The 23,857-nt window shown below is 33.9% G+C and overlaps 1 protein-coding gene across 2 annotated transcripts; it reads right to left on the bottom strand.

Annotated features, from left to right (window-relative positions):
* Window positions 1-265: 265 nt before the first annotated feature.
* Window positions 266-23,857, bottom strand: LOC148194706 (protein GIGANTEA-like). Of its 2 annotated transcripts, none has more exons than XM_047322081.2 (15): window positions 23,669-23,857; window positions 22,801-23,020; window positions 21,666-21,737; window positions 21,416-21,470; window positions 21,158-21,300; window positions 20,508-20,782; window positions 13,504-13,559; window positions 9,369-9,606; window positions 9,130-9,280; window positions 6,725-6,934; window positions 4,978-6,612; window positions 4,191-4,259; window positions 3,658-3,876; window positions 1,115-1,207; window positions 266-948 (listed from the first exon to the last, which is right to left on the bottom strand). In XM_047322081.2, the coding sequence occupies exons 2-15, from the start codon at window positions 22,903-22,905 to the stop codon at window positions 649-651; spliced, it is 3,621 nt and encodes a 1,206-aa protein (XP_047178037.2). In that variant the 5' UTR covers window positions 22,906-23,020; window positions 23,669-23,857; the 3' UTR covers window positions 266-648. The 2 variants fall into 2 exon arrangements, with proteins under 2 accessions (XP_047178037.2, XP_087952201.1); XM_088096075.1 differs by having other exon boundaries at window positions 22,801-22,939.

Raw genomic sequence — 23,857 nt, 5'->3', positions numbered from 1 at the left:
GAAATTATTAAATGATATCCTAAACCACACTTTTCTATGATTGGCACTAGTAGGTGATTAAGTTTTTAAACATAAATTCAAATAATTAATGATATTTAACTATATATGACCCAAAGATTGATGGGATCGTAATTAGACCTATTTCAAATTTATTAACTGAAATCGTGTTCAAGTAGAAAATAGTAAAAATACAGAAAATCTTCCAAAATGAAAAAGATAGAAGATAAAAGCCTATAAGAAAAGAAATGGCGGCTAGAACACAGACTACTCCAAACGATTATAAACGACTTTCATTACAAGCTAAGTCAACAGAAACATAACACAAAATGAGACGATGATGAAGAAAAGGACCTGGTTACAGCCTCGTCTATCGTTACTGTACAAGTCTGTTCTATTGAGACCAGAGTGACGACCAAGTTGTGGGTGAAAACTTAGTTTAGCTACAATACATGCACGATACAAAATGAGCTTTCTATAAACATACTAGAATTATGACTGTGACTCTTTTAACAGGACTAGCATAATGATGTTGCTTATTTGTAAAGACGTTAGTTCCATAAGCATCAATAACGTATGTTTTTCTTTTCTACAAGTTTAGTAAAAAAATGTCACAGACTATGATGGATGATAGCAGAGTTTGATTTCATTTCACATGGAGATAGTACAGCCTAACTCTTTGGCGGCGGTATCAAGAAAGTTAATAGACAATCCGGTTGAAAGTCGGCTGTGAGCTTCCCAAGTCAAACATTTTTCTATGTCAGCTTGCCAGTCAATGGCATCCAAATTGAAGTATTGATAAGAAGGGTTGTGGGTGCCATTTATTCTCCGAGGTTTAGGACTAAATCTGATTGAACCAGTATGCAAAATGTCACGAAGAACTGATATACTCAGAGCACGAACATGCGCGCTTGGATGAGAAAGGCATCTGATTGTAGCTGAGAGACGACACTGCATGTGATTTATTTACAGCTCAAATATATCAGTAATTATGACTAAGAAAAATCAAAAGAGTTTTTAGTTTTGCACTAGATAGCCCTTTTGTAAATGTGCATTTGTCTGGGAATTTAAAATTATATTTGCATTCACTAAGTTCTAATAAGGAAAATTTGTTGACCTTTAAAAGGTTTGAAAGGCCGTCTGCCACAGCCAATCCAGATTCTCCAAACTCCAGCACTGGCTGAACCGCTCTAGCTGTCGCTTCCAATAACTGGCCATTGTAATTATTGAAACATAAATATAGCTTAAATATAAAACAAAAATATATGAAAAAGCAAATTCTCCCTTCACATTGCCACTAATAGCTGCTTGAAAATTCATGTTTGTTAGCATACGGAAATAAAATCATGATGTATTATTAGAAAGCTGGTTCATAAGATTAGTAATCTCTTAAGTCACGTTTTGATATAACTTTCTCACCATGTGTGGTTAACCCCGTCGTGTGAGTTCATCAATGCGCACATTTTGAAAACCTAAGATGATGCCCATGCTGGTTGTATAGATATAGAGTATTGACAATCTAAGTGAGTTTAAGTTTTCCATTGGCTAGAAATGAGAATGTAGAACACGATGAAGACCCATTAATTCATTGTTTTAAGGTTATGTCAATCCATTATGTGATTAGACTCAATTTTTATTAGTATTGTATCTTTCTAATAAACCTCCTTCTCGACAAACTCAACAATAGAAGACCTTGGGGCGCTGTATTTTCAGGAAACCAAGTTTCTTGTAAGAGGATAAAGCAAAATGTAGTGGCATCATGGCATGTAGAATCAGGGTATTGTGCTATGGATAAGAGTAGTAAATTTGTGTGGGTGTAACCTGTTTTTCATGAGCTGATTGAACACTATAAACAATGATTGTCCCTTTGTCAGAAACTTCCCCACTGACTTGTTTCTACAAGTGATGCAAAGAGTAAATTCTAATGCTGTGAAATTTTGTTGTTAGAGGATAGATTATATTTGTAGAAAGCTCCACATGATCGAACCTTAAATCTACTCAGAGGGTAGTGTTAAGACAAAATCAATGCTTTAAAAACAAGACCTGTTAATGAAATTGAAGACACCTAGTCCAATTTCACCTGCTAAAATTGAACCGTGGTCAAACTAACAATAATTATTAATTTTAATATTACAAATTAAACAATAAATTAATATAAAAACAATCATGTTAGGTAAATTTTTAAATAAGAATAAAGAACCATTATATCGGCCCAATAAGATAAAAGATCAATAGCAAAAAGGTTATCTCAATCTTCATTGGTTTTAGACTGATTTGACTGTTTTTAACAAATATTTTGCTCTTCTGATTTTTGGTTTTTCTGAAAACAGTGACTTGACTAATTCACCAGTTTCCCCAAACCTGCTGCTCCGTTCCAATTTTCCACTCTAAGAACATACCAATATTTTAATGTGTTATGCATTAAAGGCATGTTGTTTCATCATGCAGTAGTTTTCAAACTGTTCTCTCTATTTATTTCCATGAAAATGTTTAAGCTGAAGACCAGTATAAAGCCAAATCTATGTGGTCCAACATGCACCGCATTCATCACCTATGATGTATGTTCGTACGATGGACCTTCTCCAAATAATTCCTCCTACTCCTTCAATTTCCAAATTATCTTCTAGCCACTTTTCCCATTATTCATGGTCTCCCTTTCTGCTATCTCAAGTAAACCCTCCATCATCCTTAATGTGAAATAAACTTCATGCAGGTAATGTATACTCCCTATGGACAGGGAGATGACAATGAACATTGTGACCGTGGGGAGGGTCGAGAAGAATAATGGAGAACAAGGTAGTTCAGAAAGGAGAGGCGCCAAAAGGTCACCACTTTCACTTCACTGACAAGACTATGCCAGAGAGCAGACAAACCAACATTGGATAAACAGACAGACTCAAGATCGTCACCTTCATTGGTGGATTGTCTTCTTCAGTGGAAAATAAACAATAAAAACTGAAATGGAAAGAAAAAAGGGAATTGACAGACATGGTGGAGGGAAATAAGAGCATTTATTGATGTAGAGGCTTTTAAGATTGGAGAAGTGGTTGGGGAGGGGGTCAAGAAAGAGGTGGTAGCACCGATTTGGATGATGGCTCGGTTTTGGTGCTTGAACCAGTAGCAAGTTTGACAATTAATTCATTGAGAAGTAAGTTCTTGATCTAATCATGGCCATGTATGTTGGAGGCAATGGAGGAGCAACTACAGAGGATTGTTCGAATGGAACACGGAGACAAAAGTCTCATACAAAGAGTAGTGTTCCTCCACAAAAAGCAAATAACAAAACATTGCCTAATTACATGCTCAGCCCTTTCTTATTTTTACTCCTAACACATTACTTCCATCAATTTTTTTTATAAACAACTATCATCAATGAAGTTAACATTGAACTAACTGCTAATACAAGTTATTTTCCATCAGGTATTCTCGTAATGATAACTATGTCCTATCCATCAATGGATCCTTTCCTAAACAACTTAAAAGTTTCAGGGTAAATACAATAAGTAAGAATTAAATGCCCATAAATACTATATAATGCATGTAAATTTTAAAGTAGAAACACTAATATGGAAGTTAGAAATGAGCCGGTTTTCTGATTTTAAGACTGAGAATTAAGTTAACTAAATAATGTACAAAGAAACCAATGTTGAAACACACTACCTCCAGCTGTGGTAAAGTACAAGCTTCTCCATCAACCAGCATCCCATCTGTGGCTCGCAGTAGTAAATCTGATGAACTTGCCACAATTACCAATGATTCCGCACTCTCATGATTCCTCATAAGTTCTACAATCAATTTTACAATCCGCTGATTGATTCTCCACATCTTCTGACCTAAATCATCATCCTTGGCAATCCAGGGCTGCAATTCCCTCTCCGCCTGACAAGTAAACAAGTACAAGAAAGTGACTTAACAAGTAAAATGCAGGAAATAATAACAATGATTATTTATAAAAAGAAATCTATAAAAAATAAACATTGGATAGATGAAATTTCAGTATCAGCTATAGAAATTTCTAGCCAGTAAATGTAAAAGCCAATTCTCATAGATATTAGAAATAATATAATTCCTAAAATTTGGAAATCTGCTTAAAAAATGACATATTTTTGGAAAAAAAAAATAGTAACTATTGAGTCCAAGTTAGCAGCCAAGGTCATTTATGAAATCCTTCATGATAAGACGAAATTTTGGACCTGAAGAACGACGGCCGTAGCTGCTTTCGTTGGTGAGGCTGATACAACATTGCATAAGGCGTCAACAACCTACATAACATTAAATCCAAAATAGTCAATTACCAACCTTTTTCAGTAGAAACAGGGATATAAAAGAGGTATTTGGATCCACACAATTACATTGCACACATTTATAACTCTTATCTTATCATCTAACTCAATAGGGCAACTTTGTCAACCTTTACCAATTTGTCGTATTTAAACAAAAAACTAAAATGTGAATTCTTCGATACATCTCACCAGTTGGCACATACTATTATAGTTTCATTTGAAATTCAGAAGTTACACCCAGTATATCTCATCTATTGTCTTGGTATGACACTTCATCCAACTTAATGTAGCATAGCGGTTTTTAATTGATCAACTAATCTGCCTTTGATGAGAACAACTATTCAGGTTTTTTTCAAGATAAATAATTTTCAAAGCTAATCTTTATGGAAGTTGCTTTCTCGGCTTTCTAAAAGTTCAGATCAGAAATTTCTTCAAATGTATCTGTTACATAATTTTGGCAGTCTTTCCCATGTTTCTTGTGTGTACAAGATACACTTATTTATCCTCAAACTGCAGTTCTGGCTTTTCAGAACCCAACTTCTATGATTAACAAGAATTATGTCGTTCCATCAAAGAATTTTTCTTCTCAAATTCAACTATAGGTTAAAAACATGCACAATTCAACCATTGGAAGAAAAGAGAATATTCAAAAAGAAAAGATGATAAAGTTGCTGCAGTATAACATTTGTACTTGTACCTGTCTCCATCCCTGTTGGGCAGACGTGCTTTCTGCACAAGGTTGAGTCTCGGGAGAGGCAATCAACTTGTGCCATAAAAGTGAAACTACAGAGAAACACAATTCTTGCTTCTCTGCCAGCATGGATCTCAGAAAAATTTGCGCATTGCAATTCAATCCTATATGCCTGTCCATTGTGAGGAAGTTGGCTAGATCAGATGCATCCAGTGGAAAACCAGAGACACCTTTACCCAAGGTACACCCTGATGATTCATTTGAACAAGTGGTTTTCTCAGAAGTATGGTTAGGTTTTGATGGGAATGAATCTGCTGAAGGTACAATGGATGTTTGCCGAGGGTCAAAGCAGCTACTTTCACATTGATTCTGCCTTTTACTACCACAACAAACAAGGGAGTCCCTCCAAATAGGTGCATGAATTAAGGTTGCTTCTAAAGGTTCTGCCTTGTTCACTATAGACGCAACAGCTTTGCTGTGAATGTCTATGAGATTATACAATGATGATGCCCTGGAGTGAATTTCCTTGTCCCACTTGCAACGAATTAAAACAGACAAAGCATGCATGCAAGCTTTGGACCTCCTAAACAATTCAGAAACATGTGCAGCAACCATAGCTGCTGCAACAATCTCATTTGAGCTGTAACTCCAAGGAGTGCCGACAGAAGATGGCTTCAATGAAAATAGTGCCTCTAAAATTGCTAAAATTCTGTGAGTATGACGTACTGCAGAATCTAAGCCATTTCGCAACTCATGGGAAGATCCATTTTGTCTAATATGTGAAGATCCATTTTGTCTAATATGTGAAGATCCATTCTGTCTAATATGGGAAGATCCATTCTGTCTAATATGGGAAGATCCATTCAGTCTAACAGGCTTGGCTATATCTTGAATATTGTTGGAAACTAAATGATTGTTCCCCCGTGAAATCAAAGGGAACAACTGAAGCTCACAGGCAAGAGCACAAACAGCAGCCAGAACATAAGAATCAAACGCTGCTACGGGACCTTGCTTCTTCATTTTCCTACTTTTTGATTCTTTCTGGTTTTCAGATGTTTGTAAGTCCTCAATGATTTCCTCAGCTGGATAGTTATCTTCACCTCTTGGCCTCTTGCTTCCACTGAATTGAGCTTCATGACTAACGCAGACAGTTAAGACAACAAAAAGTAGTCGTGAAGCAAGCTCTACAGACGCACATGATTCTAAGAAAAGGGAATGAACCATAGTACGAAGTTCTGCCACAGCAAGGTTTTTAGAGGCAGAGCCAAGGATAGACAGGTATTTTGACTTTCTGCTTTGTTCTCTAGTGGACTCAGGTGGAAATGTCCGTTGAAGAATGGCTTCTACTGTAGCAGCAAATATTTTCATAAGACATGCCTCTGATGGGCTTCCACGAGGAAGGTATTCCAGGACCTTAAGTAGGGGTATGTACAAATTCCATGACAGTATGGGAGGTTGAAGTGGGGTTGCAACTATAATTTCTGGAAGATCAACAGCTGAGGAACTTGTAGGAATCAGGCCATAAGCAGCTTCCCAAATGGTGCAAATTCTCCATTCAACCTCTGGACCATGGGCACAAAGCATTGATGCAATGCCTTGGGCAGTAGCTTCAATAGAGGCTTCAGCCGCAGGAACTTCTATCTGATCAATAACAAAGGTTTTGGATCATAAGTGTACAGAAAGAACCTACATGCATAACTGTACAAAACTAGAATCACGTTAAAAAATGTTAACTGATAAAGATGAACACAACCTGCTTCTTGTAGGAAGAAATATATCCACCCAAAGGTTCATGTTGAACTTCAACTCCATCAACTTGTCTAAGAGGAGGAAAAAGTAATGCGGGCTGTGAAAGTATACGGAAAAGCAGAGCAGCCGCAGCATCAGCGGCTATACCAGCTCTCATGGACATTGCAGTCCCTATTGCACGCAAGAAATGCAAATGCATCCAATTTCTAGGAAGCTTCATTAACATAAAAAAAGGAAAACACATCAGTCAATTGGTTTTAAATCTGAGTTTCTTCAGATGAAATTATCAAAATGCACAATAGGATGTTATCCTGTAGCAAGTAATCCCACTACAATACACATATAGAATTGATACTCTATGTTGCACTATTATGCTACACACTATACCTTTGTCTATGCTATTTCTGTCATCACCATTCCTAAGTCCCTACACGAAGCCCTTTCTCATCAGAATGGCAGCACACTATGATTGATGAAATGACAAAACTAGAATCTAATCAAACATAGATAAACGTTCTTGTCTTCTTGCAAAGTTCATCGTTGGAGTCATTGGATTTACGTTGTCAAAGTTGGTCCAAATGGAAGTATTGATAGACTGAATGCTCAACTGGTAGCTAAATGCTAAACCCAAGTGTTAGCCTAGATTATTTCTCTTCTACGGTTAAAATAATCTTTGTCCATCTCTTTTTTTTGGCAGCTATGCAAACTAGTTGTTTTATCAATTAGACATTAAGAAGGTCTTCCTTCATGGAGATATGCAGAAAAGTATGTGGAGCAACCACCTTGTTTTGTTACTAAAGGGGAATGTTGTGGATACATATGCCATCTTTACAAGGTTCAATATGGACTTAAAACCCCCCTTCCAGCTTGGTTTGGGGGATTTGAAAGTTTTGTCCATAATATGACATGATCCAAAGTGAACCTGACCAATGTTTATTCTATAGATGTTTCCCTAATTGATTTACATTTTTGGTTGACTATGTGGGTAACATAGTAATGGGTGATGATGACCATGACTAAAAAGTCAATCTGTGACCTTCAACTTTCAATTCTTAAGAGATTAAAATATTTAAAATAAAGATACTGTCCCTTCTGCACATACATTTATATAAAGTTAAAAACTGCATATAAATCTTATAATAATTAAATAAAAAAAACTTAGTTATATGTTTTCAATATAAGTCATTCCATAATACTTCATAAAGTTATAAATATATGTTAAACCGAATATCACTTTTAGGGGAAATTACACTCACCTCCCCTGAGGTTTTCTTAAATAACACTCACTCACAATAGTTTTTAAATGGACACTCACTTTTCTGTGTTTTAATAAAGTAACACATACTTCCTTTATTTTATTTAATCATAGTAACTTAAATTATTTAATTGTAATAAAGTGATACTAATTACAGTAAATGATTTAATTTTTTTTATATATTGTCGATTAAGTTCCATGTCAGTTCATTTATAATCACCAATTTAAATTAATTATTACAAAATTAGCGATGTTTAATCATATGATAATTTATAATTGGATAACAGTACAAATTTTTTTACATTGTTAATATATAACAATAAAATCCTTCAATTTGTACATTTTAAAACTTAAATTTTTAATCTGCATAATTTATTTTGCTTAAATTTTGGCCAACATGCTAGTTATTAGATAAAATTATAAAGAATGTAAGTGTATATTTATGCTATAAGGATTGTGTACCTCATTTACAAAGATATAAGCAGAAGTAAGTGCAATTCCCCTAACTTTAAAATAAGGTTATTTCAATTTAAAATGAATTAAAGCAAATGAGTTATTCAAAATGTCACTGAATAAAAAAACTTGCAGCTAAGTATTTGATTTAACCTACTCATGGTGGAAAGGACGAATCCACTAAAACAAGTTTCCTGGTGAAGATTAATCAACAACAAAACCACTGGATACTTCTCACCTATAACATGGAAACAACTGGTGGTCCAAGGAAGACAGAATATAGAGTAGAGTAACTAGTTTTAGGAATGGTAGTTTAACTCTTTTTTTCCAAACCTAAAAGTCTAGCAACTTATGCACACTTCCAATTTTCACTGAAATGATAGAATAGCTTATAACATCCACTAGTTTAACATAGCAAGAAACAAAACCATACAGGTGACAAATTTAAGAAAACTAGCAGATTCACCAACTATTAAAATATATAAAACGTGAAAGGAAATCTAGTGAAAAACCAAATATTCAATAATGTAAATGACCTAGCACACTACCTGAGTCAAGCCATATGTTAACTCTTCAATATAAATTGGGTTTTGAATTAAGTTGCATAACTGAAATACTATATGAAAATCATAGTAGTAAAAATGTATGTTTTATTAAAGTCAACATTGCAGTTATTCTCTGTCTATCAGGATTATACTTACCCTTATGCCAGATGCATAATCTTCAGCAGCTCGAAGAAGCTCCACAAGCTGCACAGCAGCATCAAGTGCATCTGGGGCCCATGATGGAGGTGCTTCTAGGAGTCCAAGAAGAAGTCTTTGTGTAGCACTTGGAGTAGCAATTGCATAATATCTGCAAATGTTAGGTGCATATATATATTTTCAGACATATGAACTTATGAACAACTAAAATCAAGAAAGATATTTAAGTTAAAAATAACCTATGAAATAACCGAGCATATGGTTCCAAAGCAGGTAATCCAGCAACTAGATGCTCGTCCAGAGCAGTTGTTGGAGGAGGAAGCAAAAGTGCAGGAACAGCAGCAGCTGTTAAAGTAGCAGTTTCATTGCGAGCAACTTCATCATCACAAACACTTAATATTACACCGGCACCATTGGCAACAGCCCATCGTGGAGTTGACGGCACAAGTTGAGGATGCTTCCCAGAACCACGAGAAGCTAAAAGATAAAAGAAAAAAGTCATCTCCTTGTCATATTAAAAACATAAACATTAGTGACAATATATAAGTGATAACCATTTTTAATAAAACTTCACTTTTCACATAGTTGTTTGACAAACAAAATTAATTTCTAGTCTCCTATCAGTGTGCATCGAGGATATCAATCACACCAGAAAACTTGTGGTAACGATGATCATTAAGTACAATCAATAAGTGCAAAAAGAAAGAAAGAAAGAAAAAACACACAAATATACCAAGATCACAAATAAAAATGAGAACATAAAAAGTTAACTTTGATACATAAAAACTAAGCTTCATGATTTCTACATTGTACTCTATTATTATATTTCATCATTGGTGTTCTATTATTATATAGCTAACACGATGCAATAGCTTTGGCATTTGTAAAATTCTTCAACATTAAGCATTCGAATTTCAGTTGGCCATTCTATGATTTCAACAGATAAATAGAATGACCAAGTGCTCAAAAACACAAACACTAATAGTGTGTTTGGATAGAAAAATTTAAGAGAGTGTAAAAGAATTTAAAATGCTTTACAAAAAATGTGTTGTTAGGGTAAGAAATTTCAAAAGAAATCAAAATTCTATATTTTTTTTATATGATAGTAATTGGATTTACTGAAAATAAGAAAATTACAAATTCCACCTTAAAAGTAAGAATTTAAAATTCATGTCTTTGATGGGTTTTTTCATAGGGTATTCATTAGAGAGGAACTATATATACGTGACTTTAGTCAAATCCACATAAGAGATTGATACCACTTTTAACCCAAAATCTTAAGGCATTGGTTTATTGACCTTTTTTCTTATATGGCATTTAACTTTGTCAATTCTACTCAATGTGAAACTTAGACTCACACTTAGATTATTCTCAACAATCTTTCCTTCAAGGATGAGTCCCTTTCATATGGTATATTAGCCCTTAAGTGAAAAGTTACCTTTACTTATACATTCATTATTGTGGTTGTAGTGTTGCTATGTTGTGTTGTTGTTGTTGCAAAGGTCTAAGTCAATTTGAGTTTTATTGTATACTTAAGATATTAAAAAATTTAATCAATTAGTACGAAATAATTACTTACCAAATTGTTTAGATATTTTCATACCTCTTAATTAAATTTATACACTTTCAGATTTTGAATTTTTATACTTAGTTAGACTTGGCTTTAAAAAAATCAGAACTAAATTAGATTATGGCCATCGAAACATGTAGAATAATATACTATAACAATAAAATAGTAACAAAATATTAAAAAATTTGAATAGCCACATCAGAAATGCTTCCAAAGCGGGGTAGCCATATCTGAGCTTCATAGTAATTAAGGAGAGATTACGTATGTACCATCAACCCAACCCACATGTAAGGGATTGACATCACTTTTAACCCAAAACATCAAGACATTAGGTTCATGAGTCTTTTTTCTTATATAGTGTTTAACTGTCATTTTTACTCAACGTGAGACTGTGACTCACTTAGATTATTCCCAGCAGTCTCTTACTTTCATATTTTCTTTTTATCTTGATTTTGGTAAGGACATTGTCAGTTTGGCTCAAACAAAGACATTGTTGAGAGGACTACTTTTTGGTTGATGTCAACTAGGGTTTTCTTATTGAAGTTGACAAGACTTATTTTTATATTTATGTTCTTATGATAGGATTATCTTTTGTTGCTACTAATCTTTTCACTCGAGTCAATATTTCTTAGCCAATTTTTGGAAAACTATTTTTTACAGTTGTGAACTGCATTGTTTTTTATTTGTGCCTGTTGTGACTAATTCTTCGGGATGTCTACAATGATTACTTTTTTATCATTGCCAGCAATGTTATTCTCTGTCAAAAGTTGTTAGGATTTTTTTCCTAATGTTGACTAGGGAAACTTTCCGTACACAATAACTTTATTGTTTTCAGAAATGTAGTAAAAATAACCTCAATCAATGCAAACTAAATAATTGTGGTTGATATTAATTGTAAACAATATTGGCCAATTAAAAAACCTTGATTAACATTCATTGAAAAATAATACCAACCAAGATCAACTAAAAAGAAATAATTCATATTGATATTTTTGAAATACTAACAATTGTTTGATGTTTAAATAATTCCTTGTATTTGATGGCAAATGAAATACTTTTTCCAAATCAAAAAATTAAAATTCAGTAAATTTGAATTGTCTTATCCAGACAAGACATTTGAAAAATGAAACAATTTGAAATGGGATAAATTCAAATCGAATGTATTTAAATGTCTTAGAAATTATGAAATTCTCTATCCAAACCCAAGGTCAAGATTTAAACTGAGATTTCTTTTTTCACATGAAACTCTCCAAAAGAGGTTTTCACTGACCTTGTTCCTACGACTTTTTAATTAGTAATTTGTACATTTTCAATCTTAAATGTTGCAGTGCTTTATACCATCTCTTCCCTGCATAGAACTTTCTATCACTTACCTCATTTTTGGATGCCTTGTAAGGATATGCTTCTTTAAAAAACATGAGGTGCATGGCAAGATTATCAAAATCCAGTTAATTTAGCCATTTCTCATAGTAGTTGCAAGATTTTCAAACAAGATGATTCAGTAAAAGTCCAGTTGAAATAGTTTTTTACCCAATTTCAAAACACTTTTACATTTGTTTTCAAAACCAAGAAAAAACAATTTGTAAATTTAGTTTAGTTTTAAGAAAATCATATTATCATTATCTTTGTTTATAACCTTATTGTTGTCATGGCATCATTACTACCACTATCACCACCATCTTTGTTACTTTCACCGCTGACCATTATATGGAAAGATGTATAAAAGAGAAAGGAAAAACAGATACAAAAAATACGGAAGACCAAACTGAAGTCATGTAAAAGAAAACAACAACCCTCCCAAAGAAGAAACCTATAGAAATCTAAAGTCTGAGAGTTGACACCTGGTACAAAAAAAATCTAAACTAATGATACAAAGTAAAAAATCAAATCAGGTAAAGTCTAATCTATTTTCAGTCCCAATGTTAGCAAGACTGTCAACACAGCAAACAGTTATATTGGATGGCTTGTGTGACTTATATTTACCAATTTTTTTATAGTTTCTATGCTTAATATTTATTTTGTCAATTTATTTTTTTTCAAAGTTTTCATTTTTTAGTTATTTTTGTCACTTATGACTATTTTCATGTTTCAATGTTTTTTTTTTTTATTTTATATTGGCAGAGTTCCCGGTGGGACAAGGTAAATTGCAGTAGTTGACTCATTTTTAATTAGCAAGAATTTATCAAATACTAAACCTAGAAAATTGAATCTGAAAACTCAACAAAAACTGGGTTTAACTTTTGAAATTTTCAAAACTTAAAACTGAAAATCACCATTATAAAATCACAGACCAGAGTACATTATGATTGATAAGACTGAACAGAAAAATCCTCTTAAAGTCTTAAGATGGAAAATAATGCTAAACTTATTTGAAGATAGAATAAGATTAACTATCTAATTTAATTACACTAACTAATAAACTTAAATGCCCAATAATATCTTCATGTCATATTTGGACTAACTGATAACAAAGGGTAGTGGTAGGGATGGAAGAGAGGAGTTATAAATAAATAAGAGAGGAGATGAGAGGAATGAACAAGATTGCACGGAAAAGGCAAATCCTAATTTCGTGCATAAAGCTAACTAGCATATAGTGTAAACATAAACTCAATCTATGATTAAAAGTACTGAAGTAGATTTTAAGTGCTACAAAAAACTAAAAATAAACATACAACTTAACCAAACTTTACTTTTTAAAGAAATGTCTCCTTTTTTATATATGAATTTGTTCACATATTATTGTGGAATTTAAAAAAAGAAAGAAAGAACATCATTCTGTAATAAATTATCAAAATTTATCATACCAGTTGATGGAGGTTTGAGTTCTCCTGCAGCATATTTACCCATAACACCACTGCACCTGTTAACATACACCAAAGTCATGGACTAAAAAGCAATGATGCTCAATGCAAACATAACAAAATGATTCAATACATTATACTATGGGAAGCTGTTTGATTCTACCAAGATAAAGGAAGAGAAACTATAACCATACATAATTTACACTACTGAGAAGACTAATGAAATCATGTACCCCTGAACTTAGTTATGCTATATTCCAATACAGGAAATCCATAATGACCATGAGTCAAATGCCTTCCTTTTCATAGTTATGAAATATGATTTTCAGCTCAATCCATGTATTTCAATTAACAATTAGGAAAGGCTGTCAACAAGCTTATATCTCGATTGGCACCCATTTCATCCTTTACGAGTGCTATGTAATTGTTGAGAGATGAGATACACAAATGAAAGATTTGAAAATAACTAAAGACACTCAACTACAACAAAGCCCATGTTAAAGGCCCTAATTTGCTCTACCAAGATCCTTGTGTGCCCTCAACAAACACATCTACTATGGCCGCTCCATCATCGTCAACATCTCCCTTGCCACTAACCCTCACAAAGTCACATCTCACCTATTCAAAGAGAACAATTACAACCACCATGATTGATGCAATTTCATGTGTGTCAAGCTCATCCAGAAGGACCTCAGATTGAAGCCCTTTGGACTCACCATTGCATCATATCAGCTACTGCTGCGGTTGAAAGCAAAGTCGTCGATGTAGCAGAACCCGAGGCAGAAAGGAGAGGGATTCTCATAGAGGAATAGGAACCAAGGAGAGGAGATATTACACAAAGAGGGATGATTGGACAAAGGAGACACAAGAGCCTGAAAAGGGAGGGAGGAGTTGTGAATGAGGATGAAGAAATTGAATCAAGGAGTTCGTGAAGAATAGAGGATGATGGCGAAGCTGACAAGCATGATACTGTGGAGGAAATGAGCGATGTTACTCATAGAAGGTTGTTGTTATTGGGGAATTATGCAATGGCAAGGCATTAGTTGTCCACGGGAATAAAGTGATTCTCAACTTCAAAGATGACTAGGGAGTTCATTGTAACTCAAATTATCTTAAAAATATATTAACTTAAAACAAAGTTTTGCAAATGCAAACATCTTTTAACTTAAGAAAAAAATGAAAAATATGTATACAACTTTAGCTTAACAATTTAAAGGCCTTTTTTCAAACTTTAGCTTAAAAGCAACTCATATGCAAAAAAAAAGTTTGGCTACACATTCTCGATTTGCCTCATACCACCGTCAAAAATGGCATAGTTGATTTCAAACACAGATGTGATTGGTTTGGGGTCTACCATGTAGATTCATGCTTGCATACCTATAAGGTTTAAAGATTATGCCTTTCTGACTACAATGTGCATTATTAATAAAATCCCTATAACTTCACTAAACTTCATTTTCCTCTAAATAGTCATCTTCGAACAATCCCCTATCGTCATGTTCATCATTGATCCAATCCAATCCAAACCACAGTAATGGAACCAAAAAGTTGATAACCAAACAAATGTGAATCAAATTCTTTTTCACTTTGGATAGTTTTAAATTCCTTTTTGTAAAACAATCCAATCCAAACCGAATTGTATAAGCATTTTACGTATGCATATATTGTTATTTTGTAATTACATTTTACCCATACTAATAAGTTTTTCCATTTCTTCTCATTTCTTTGATAGTAGTTGTCCAAGTCATTAGACCCTTCTACTCCCTTGTCTAGTTGTCATCATACTTACCATACCAAAATCTTATCATGTCATACCAAAACCACAAGCCACCATCATTGTAATAACACTTGCTCCACAGTTAGAAATCGGAATAAGAAACAATTGATGTCTAAAATTAGTTAAGACTAAGGAGAGAGTTAGGTACTCTTGAATTTACCCATGTTATCATTTCTTCTTTTAACCCATTAAGAAAAATACTCTAGCACTCTTTGTTCATCCCTCTTCAATGGCTCTATCAGTAGTTCAAATTTCTCCCACTATTCCATTTTGTTTGATGCTTAATACTGAACCCAATTGAACCAACCTCGATTGAAATCATCATATCAACACACTTAAACACCTTCCCCATTAAGAAATGTGGTTTGCTCTTCCCACCATTGATACCAACTCAAAGTCGAGACCTATAGTGGAATCACTAGCACATCAAGCTTTTCAACCTCTCTAAGCCTAACTTAACGTATTTCTCACCCAAATGATCCAACCATAAGCATGATCACCTTTTCAATATCAAAACCTCCATTTTCCTTCTTCTTGTATCACACTCCCCTCCCGTCTTTTGCATTGGGAACACAAGACCAATCAGTGCAACCATTATCGTCTTCTTCCTTGTCATTTCTCATCAATGTTCATTGTCAACAAGAATGCTTGCGAGCATGAGTTTGCACCTCTTGTAATGTCCACTTAAGCTTATTAGTCTACAAAAGACTCTCCTCAATCAACTCCTCCATACTATGCTCCAAACCCTCAACTTCAAACTCCATTGTTGGGCATCTAGAGAAAATTCCAACTCTTTAGATTGAGTGCTCCAATACCAGTTGGATACCAACAAAATGAAGCAAAATCAAAGGCAAATTTGCATTATCATGGAAAATACTAGTTTGTATAAGGATGATAAATACTAGGCAAATAGATAGAATATTCTCTTTTTCTCAGAGGCATTGCACATTTTTTCTCTACTGACATGTTATCTTTGTTAGGGGGTTCTATCAAAATCGTAATCACAACACAATGAATTACCATCTCTTCTCCCATGTGTCTCTTCACCAAGTAAACAAGTATAATATGAGACGTGACTTTCAATGTAATATTTATCAGTGCATTTAATACTTTTTTACTATTTGTAGGCTCATTTAGAAAATTGAAGATGAATTCAGTCCAACACACACACACTTGGCTGTTCTTAATTCCTTTTACTCCACCCAAATTAGACTTCCACTCTCAAAAGTTTTTTTTCTTGGCCATTCCACCTCAAGCAAAGGCTGTGATCCTCAAGCAAAGGCTGTGATTGTCTTTCTTTTACTGGCAAGTAATACATCTCAAAAAATGTAAGCTTCAATGATTTTAAATCCCTCTATTCCTCATTCTTCCTCTTCTTAGAACACGTTTATCCCCCCTAAAATCTCTTCCCAATTCCATTATTACTCTCATTGTTTCAAATATTATTATCTATAACCATACAAATCAACATTCAACTATTTGCCCACTTTATATATCCTTATTCCACTTCATCGTCCTCTCAGCTAACGTTTTTCTTTCACCAACCATCACCTACTCATCTACCACCTAGGTCTACAAACATTTACCAGCAAACAAAATCCAAATACAGTAACCTGTTTTATTATCAACCCATGCAGAAGAAAAAATTGTGAAACATGTCTTGTAGGATCGTAATTGGTTTATTTTTGTCAAATGAATTTACTTCACTTCAATGCAACAACACCTAGACACTAGCCCCTCTGCCTTGTTATTGCAATTCTGCTGGTACAAGAAGATTATTTGGTCAAAGAAATCTTGTTTTAATGAAGCAAGGTCGGTTGCCTAAGGGTTTCACACCTATAGGAATCTTGTTTTAATGAAACATTTTCTCCAATGGTAAGCTAAGCCTATCACCATCAAAATCATTCTCAATTGGCACTTACGTACAAGTAGTACTTCCAGTGAAGAGGTCCATATGACCCAGTCACAAGGTTTTGATGCCTCAGACAACCATTGTCTACCCCCATGTGTTGAAATGTTTATTGGTCCAAATCTGTATCTTGGTGATCCAAAATTAAATGGTGATTTCTTGGTTCAACAAAAGAGTGAAATACCCTAACTTAGGACAAGTTTCAACTAAAGTCTTTAGGCTCCAAACCCTGTGATTTGAGCTGTTTGTGCTTACTATTGCCCTTACAATGTTTCAAATCAATAAAAGCAATGTTTCCTTGGCTCCCAATTCTTCCCAACAAGATAAAGCACAAGGAATTTGATATTTTCTTTGTTCAAGAAAAGGAATTGAACAAACAAGTCAAGGTACCTTCTTACAATACAACACCTTATTTCTTACTTTCTAGGAAAACATGTCATCCGCAATAAATTCACCACACTACAAATATATCTCCTTTCAATAGGAGAACTTTCCAATTAGCATTTGAATATTCGAAAGCACAAGCTTGGCCCTTATCTTCATAGACCTATAAGCTCCATACACATTTTGATATTGAAAATGATATACCATACAAATTACAAAAATGATGTGCTCAAGTAATTATAAGTAGGTCAATTCCCAAATATTACTTTTACATCTCTTTCAATCCAAAATTAGAACCGCATATTTGACAAACGTTTAACTTTTCTATTCAAAAGGGAGAGAAATACCATATCATCCTTGAACCTTTTTGATTGGATTCATTCTTATATGAGGATCTTCTTCCAATCGTAATATATCTTGTTCAAAATGTTTTGCTTCTCTATTGATAATTACCTTTATTACAATGATTTTTGTCATAAAAGAGCAAATTGAAGTTTTCTAGTGTTTGTAAACTTTTATTACATGATTCAAACTAAATTTGGAAAATTTATCATGCAACTGTCCTTTGATAGTGGCACATAATACATAAACAACAAATTTCTAAGTTTCTCAATGCAAATGGCATAATTTTTTAGCTACGCTTTGATACCCCAAACAAAACAGGGTTGCAAAAAAGAATAATTGTTAATTCCTTGAAGTTTCCAGAGATTACTGTTCTAGATGTTTATTGGATTAATGCCATTTGGTGTTAATTCGATACAATAAATGTCCTTTCTTTTTGTTCATGTTATGGCCAGTCTTCTACCCTGTTCTTCTGTTATAGTACCTTTGTTCATGTTTAAAGCCTTAACCAGGGAAAGTTAAACCAGCAGGTTGTCAAATAATCTTCTCAAGGATGGTTTGGAAGATTCACACAAGTTTCCATGGGGTACAGGCACAGCCGGGTGATAACTCCCTTGTTCATAAAGCATTTGTCATGGTAATACTCACACTCCTCTATGTTTATGACATGGTCAGTGCATGTGATCATGAAATTGAAAAGAAGTTTTTAAGGAAGAAGCAAGCAATTCAATTTAACTCAGGTACTTTCTTTGGATAGAGGTTGTCCATTCCAAAAAAAGGTATCTTTGACTCAAGGAATGTATATACTTGATCTTATTGAAGAAATGTGCAAATTGGGTGCAAAACATTTGGAATTCCCTTTGAAAAAGGAACCACAAGATTCGAAGAAAAGAAAAAATCCCGAAAAATAGATTTGAGACTTTTCATAGAAAACCATATGATTTGTTTCATTGATTCTGAAAGTAAAAGCTGAAGTTACAAAGTATTGACTTGTGAATTTATAGAGTCAAGCTAAATAAGCTTGCTAATAAACAGGTTAAGATTCAACTATCACGAACAAATTGGTTAAGGTCAAGTTATCACAAACTGATTACAGTTATACAAACAAAAGGAAATTACACAACATAGACCGCTTTGTTGGGCGCTAATACACCCAATCAAGTATACTCTATTAAGACTCACCTAACAAGTCCATGACGGGTGAGAGCTAGGCCAGGATGAGGGATCATACACTTGGGGTTTGGACCTCATCATATCAAACTGGGTTGGAAAGATAGCTTTAGTCAAGATGTCAGCTTGTTGATCAGATAGAAGAACATGCACAGCCAAAATTTACTCACCGAGAACTTTTCCTAAATAAATAAAAAATAAATAAATAAAAAAACGTCAACCTCCATGTCTGGTACAATCATGGAGGACTAGATTATGAGCACGTGAGACAACACTCACATTGTCAAAGTGAATGATAGGAACAACATGCATCACTCCAAGTTCAGCTAACAAGGAATGAGCCAAGATACTTTTGCAATAGCAAGCACAAGGTTGTGGTATTCAGCCTATGTTTTGCACTACACTGCAACTGATTGATTGTAGGACCGCTAGATTACTTAGTCTAATACGATAGTAGAGAAGTCTCAATACCAAAGACTGGTGGGAAAGATAATCTATTCATCTCACACTAGCCTAAACATTGCTCATGCAATGAGTGTGGTAGGCTATGCATGATACCCAAAAGAAACCTGTGGCAGAAAATAGAATCCCCAAATATTTTAAGGTAAGTACAATAGAACTGTTATTCAAAAGGTACACTATCCATCTAAGGTATAGAAATGCAAACTCTATCAGGTCAATTGTTGATGGAAAATCACCTAAAGGTATCGCATGTTCTTTTTGGAGAAAAGTTGGTAAACAAAGTACAAATGAAAAAATGTAGTTGCTTGATCTAATACTAAAGTGGCGTTGACCTATGGCACACAATATATTTGAGATGTTACGGATGAATATCATTCTAGGTGACTTTATGTATGAGACTATTATATGATAATAATTTGGTTATTACCTAACAATCCTATACAGCAGGACAGAACTATTCGTGTAGAAATTGACCAGCACTTCATCAAAGAGAAGTTGGACAGTAGCCTTATAGACAACACCTATACCCGTGAGAACTCCAATTGGTAAATGATAGATAAGTATCTCATGTCTTTAATATTATTCATATGTTCCTTTTTATGTTAGTTTCCCCATTTCCCTTAGAAGGCCTATAAAAGGGGACTAGAGCTCGTGTTACAAACACAATATATTCAATAATTCCTTCTCTTTTCAAGTGGTAATAACCAAACTTCAAAAACTAATAAACCATGGTTTGGAAGTGAATCAGACCACAATTAGTATCTTCATTTGGTTCTTGAAATTGTGAACCATGAGATATGGTTGATTTTGAGGTCAAACCTTAAACTGAACCATGAAACCCTTAGGACGTGCAAGCAAAGTTAAAACATACATGCATACATAATTAACCACATCTGGCCAAATAAATTGATGGAGATAAACTATTTGTTACTTACTAAGAACAAATTATTAAGAAATACTCACCATCGGAAATAGTCACTTCTAATGCCAACTGGTGAAGCCAACAATATATCAGTAATCCAGGGAGACAATGGCCTTATAGGTTTCTTCTCCTGATGTGTCAAAGAATTTTGCACAGATTTCCCATTAATAGGTTCACTAGTTGTGGCATGACTGCCACTACTGCTTCTTTCTGTTTCACCATATTGCCTTTCCATTTTGTAAATAGGGCGATTATAATGAGTTAAAATACGCAAAATTTCACCACAAGCCAGCGCCCATTGTTCTGAGTATTCATTCTGCAAAATAATACACAAAATGAAAATAATAGAGAACCACTTAACAAAAACTGAAGACGGACAGTTGCTATATTAAATCAATCTCGAAGATGAAAAACTCAAAGAAAGAGACTTCTTTTCTTTCAAAGGGATTAGCTAAATGCCTGATTTATTTATTTCTTACTGATTCTCCTAAAATTTCTCTACAAAGTTTACTTGAGTAGATTTCCATATATTTGAATAACTGATTTACTTGCTGTTTTATTCCATTAATAGAAAGATATGAATGGTTTTAAATTATTCATGTGTTAAGCAAAGTTTCCATGTATACTGTTAAAGATGAGGCATTCAGTCAAATTTGATACTTTGCTATGAAACAGGGGATTATACTTATACCTCAATTTTTGGGCAGACTGAAGATATGAAAGAAGCAAATGGAGGACTAGCCTTATCATAGACTAGTGTCCCATCAATAATACACGAAATAATTGGAAGCACAACCGCATGTCCATGCTCTGGATGATGAAGGACAAATGTGGCTGGATGAAATGTAAAATATAAAGTTATTTCATATAAGATAAAAATAAATATGGTAACCAACATATATGTTGAGTCAACCATAAGTCAAACTAACATGCAAAAAGGCATAAATACCCAAAACATCATCAAAGAGAAGAATCTCCTTGGACGGGTAGCGGTTCCGGATCAACTGTCAAAATAATATAGAACAGAGTGAATGGCATTTGATAAAAAATCATTGGCTTCTCATGTAAAATAATAATAGTAATAATAATAATAACAATAACAATAATAACAAAAACAATAATACAAAAAAAAAATTATATAGATTGCTTTTGTTCCAGTTCACAAGGCTCATTACTAAATATGGGAGCATTTATCATACCTCGGCAATATCGTCAGTAAATTGTTCGGATGTAAACTGAATGAAGTATTCAACATATGCAGCAATTTGGTCCTAGGAAAAGCAGAAATGATAAGACAAAAACCAACAAAATATAGCAGAACTACAGATGAAAAAATGTTTACAATAAGCTTTCAATCAATCCACGTATTTGATTGAGAAACAACTATTCTCAGCATTACAATTTATCAAAAGACTGCTGATTTTTCACTATTATAATAGCACTGAAGAGTTTTCAATTTATTACATGTATCATAAAACATTGACTTTTATATTCAAAGACGACATTTAACATGGTTATTTAGCAAACTTCTGTAAAGATACGTAGAGAAAAGATTACAAATCAACTGATTAAATCATTCCATCCAAGGCATTTTTTCATCAGGGAATTTTTTATCAATAGAAGATATATCAACTGGAAAAAATATACTTAAGTTTGACACTATGGTCTAAATATAAGTATTCTGCATTCCACTGCAGAATTTTGTCTCCACTAGCCATTACTATTTGTTACTCTTACCAAAACCTTTGAAATGAAATACAAGAAAGTTCTCTAAATTCTCAGGATATTCAACAGGCTCAAAGTACCAGAGAACCACAAAAACCAAACAGCTAGACCGTCAAATTTAAATAGCTGCTAGTCTCATCAGGGGCTGTGCTTATGCTGATTCATGCAAAGGCTACAGTACAAAGATGCATCCCTTCATATTATTCCATTCATGAACCAATTATCTCTCGACAACTCATTGCATTCCCAACACACACAAGTACCCTTTGTGTTTGGATAATGCATGGGCCCACTAACATTGTACTAAATTCAACTTTTACATTAGGAGAATAATAGAAGCAAGGATCAAACTCTACAACAGTTGGTTGTGAGGACTCCAAAAATAGTAAGTAGACATATAGAAATTTCATTCTTAACTTCCTAAGTCCAAAAAGCTTTATTCCAAACGTTGAAACATTAAACAAAATTTTATAATTATTATCATTATTCTTATCATAATTCATAAAAGAGAGCAACTGACATTCAATGACTAAAGTTATAGTTTACTTTGAGAAAAGAACATTATAGAAGAAGGGGCTTGAGGAGGGGGAATCAAGAGTGAAATGACACCTTTCTTTGTTGACCATCTGGTGGGGGAGGCCAGAACAATGAGGAGAACTGAAGACGGTCGGTCCACTTTTCACTGGGAGCAGCCATTGAAGAAGAAGAAGACATCTATCTACTTTCAAGGTATCGTTTCCTTCTACCTCTGACAATTAAAAGCAGTTATCCAAATTCCAGCCAAAACATGCTACCAATCAAGAATTAAAATATCGTAATTCACCATTCCCTGTTCACCATGGCCAGATACGTTTTACCTTAGTAATCAATCCATCACCAATATCCACCAAAACAATTTTCACAAAGAGATTTACTTTCGACAGAGGGCAAGCACATAGGAAGACAGCCAAATTCATCTCGAGATAACAGTAGATACTAGGCACGACAACTAGTTGCTCTGTGCAGCTAGAACACTTATACTTTTCAAAATTACTGATAATTTCTAAGTTCTTTTCACTCTAACACCATTATAAAATATCCAAATTATTTCCTAAATGATGAAAATCAATAACACAGATAAATCTGAAAAAAAAACTGCCAAACAGAGAAAAATCAAATTTAAAAAGGAAAAAAAAATAAAACAAAAATAGTAGTGAGAATAAGACTTTGTAGGAAAATATTGAATTTCTCTCCACACCACAGAGGTCTGCTAAGATTCAAAAGCTAGAACAAATTAAATAAATAAATATATAAATAAGCCCGTTAAATATCTAACAACTCAGATTCACCGTACAAAATTTTCTTAACAAAAAGGTAAGAGAGAGAGCCGATGAAATCCAGTCCAGAAATTTACACAAACACCGTGAACAAACCAGGAAGCCGTAAAATCATTATATCAAGAAAATAAAAAATAAAAAAGCAGCAAAAAAAAATGTACCCGAGTCCTTTTGTGTGCATAAGCAATTATCTCAGGAAGCAAACGTGGCTGTTGCAAAGATGAAACGATGGAGGTGAAAAAATGGGAAATTGTGGAGTTTTATGAAATGAAAATATTTAAGAGGTGGTGGTTCAAGGTGGAAGGCAGAGTGAGAGAAAGAGAGAGAGAGAAAGACTCAAAACACACACA

The sequence above is a fragment of the Vigna umbellata genome, chromosome 8, assembly GCF_029865625.1.
Source record: "Vigna umbellata cultivar VRB3 chromosome 8, Vumbellata_1.0, whole genome shotgun sequence".
NCBI classification, from domain to species: Eukaryota; Viridiplantae; Streptophyta; class Magnoliopsida; order Fabales; family Fabaceae; genus Vigna; species Vigna umbellata.
This window is presented reverse-complemented; position numbering and strand designations above follow the sequence as displayed.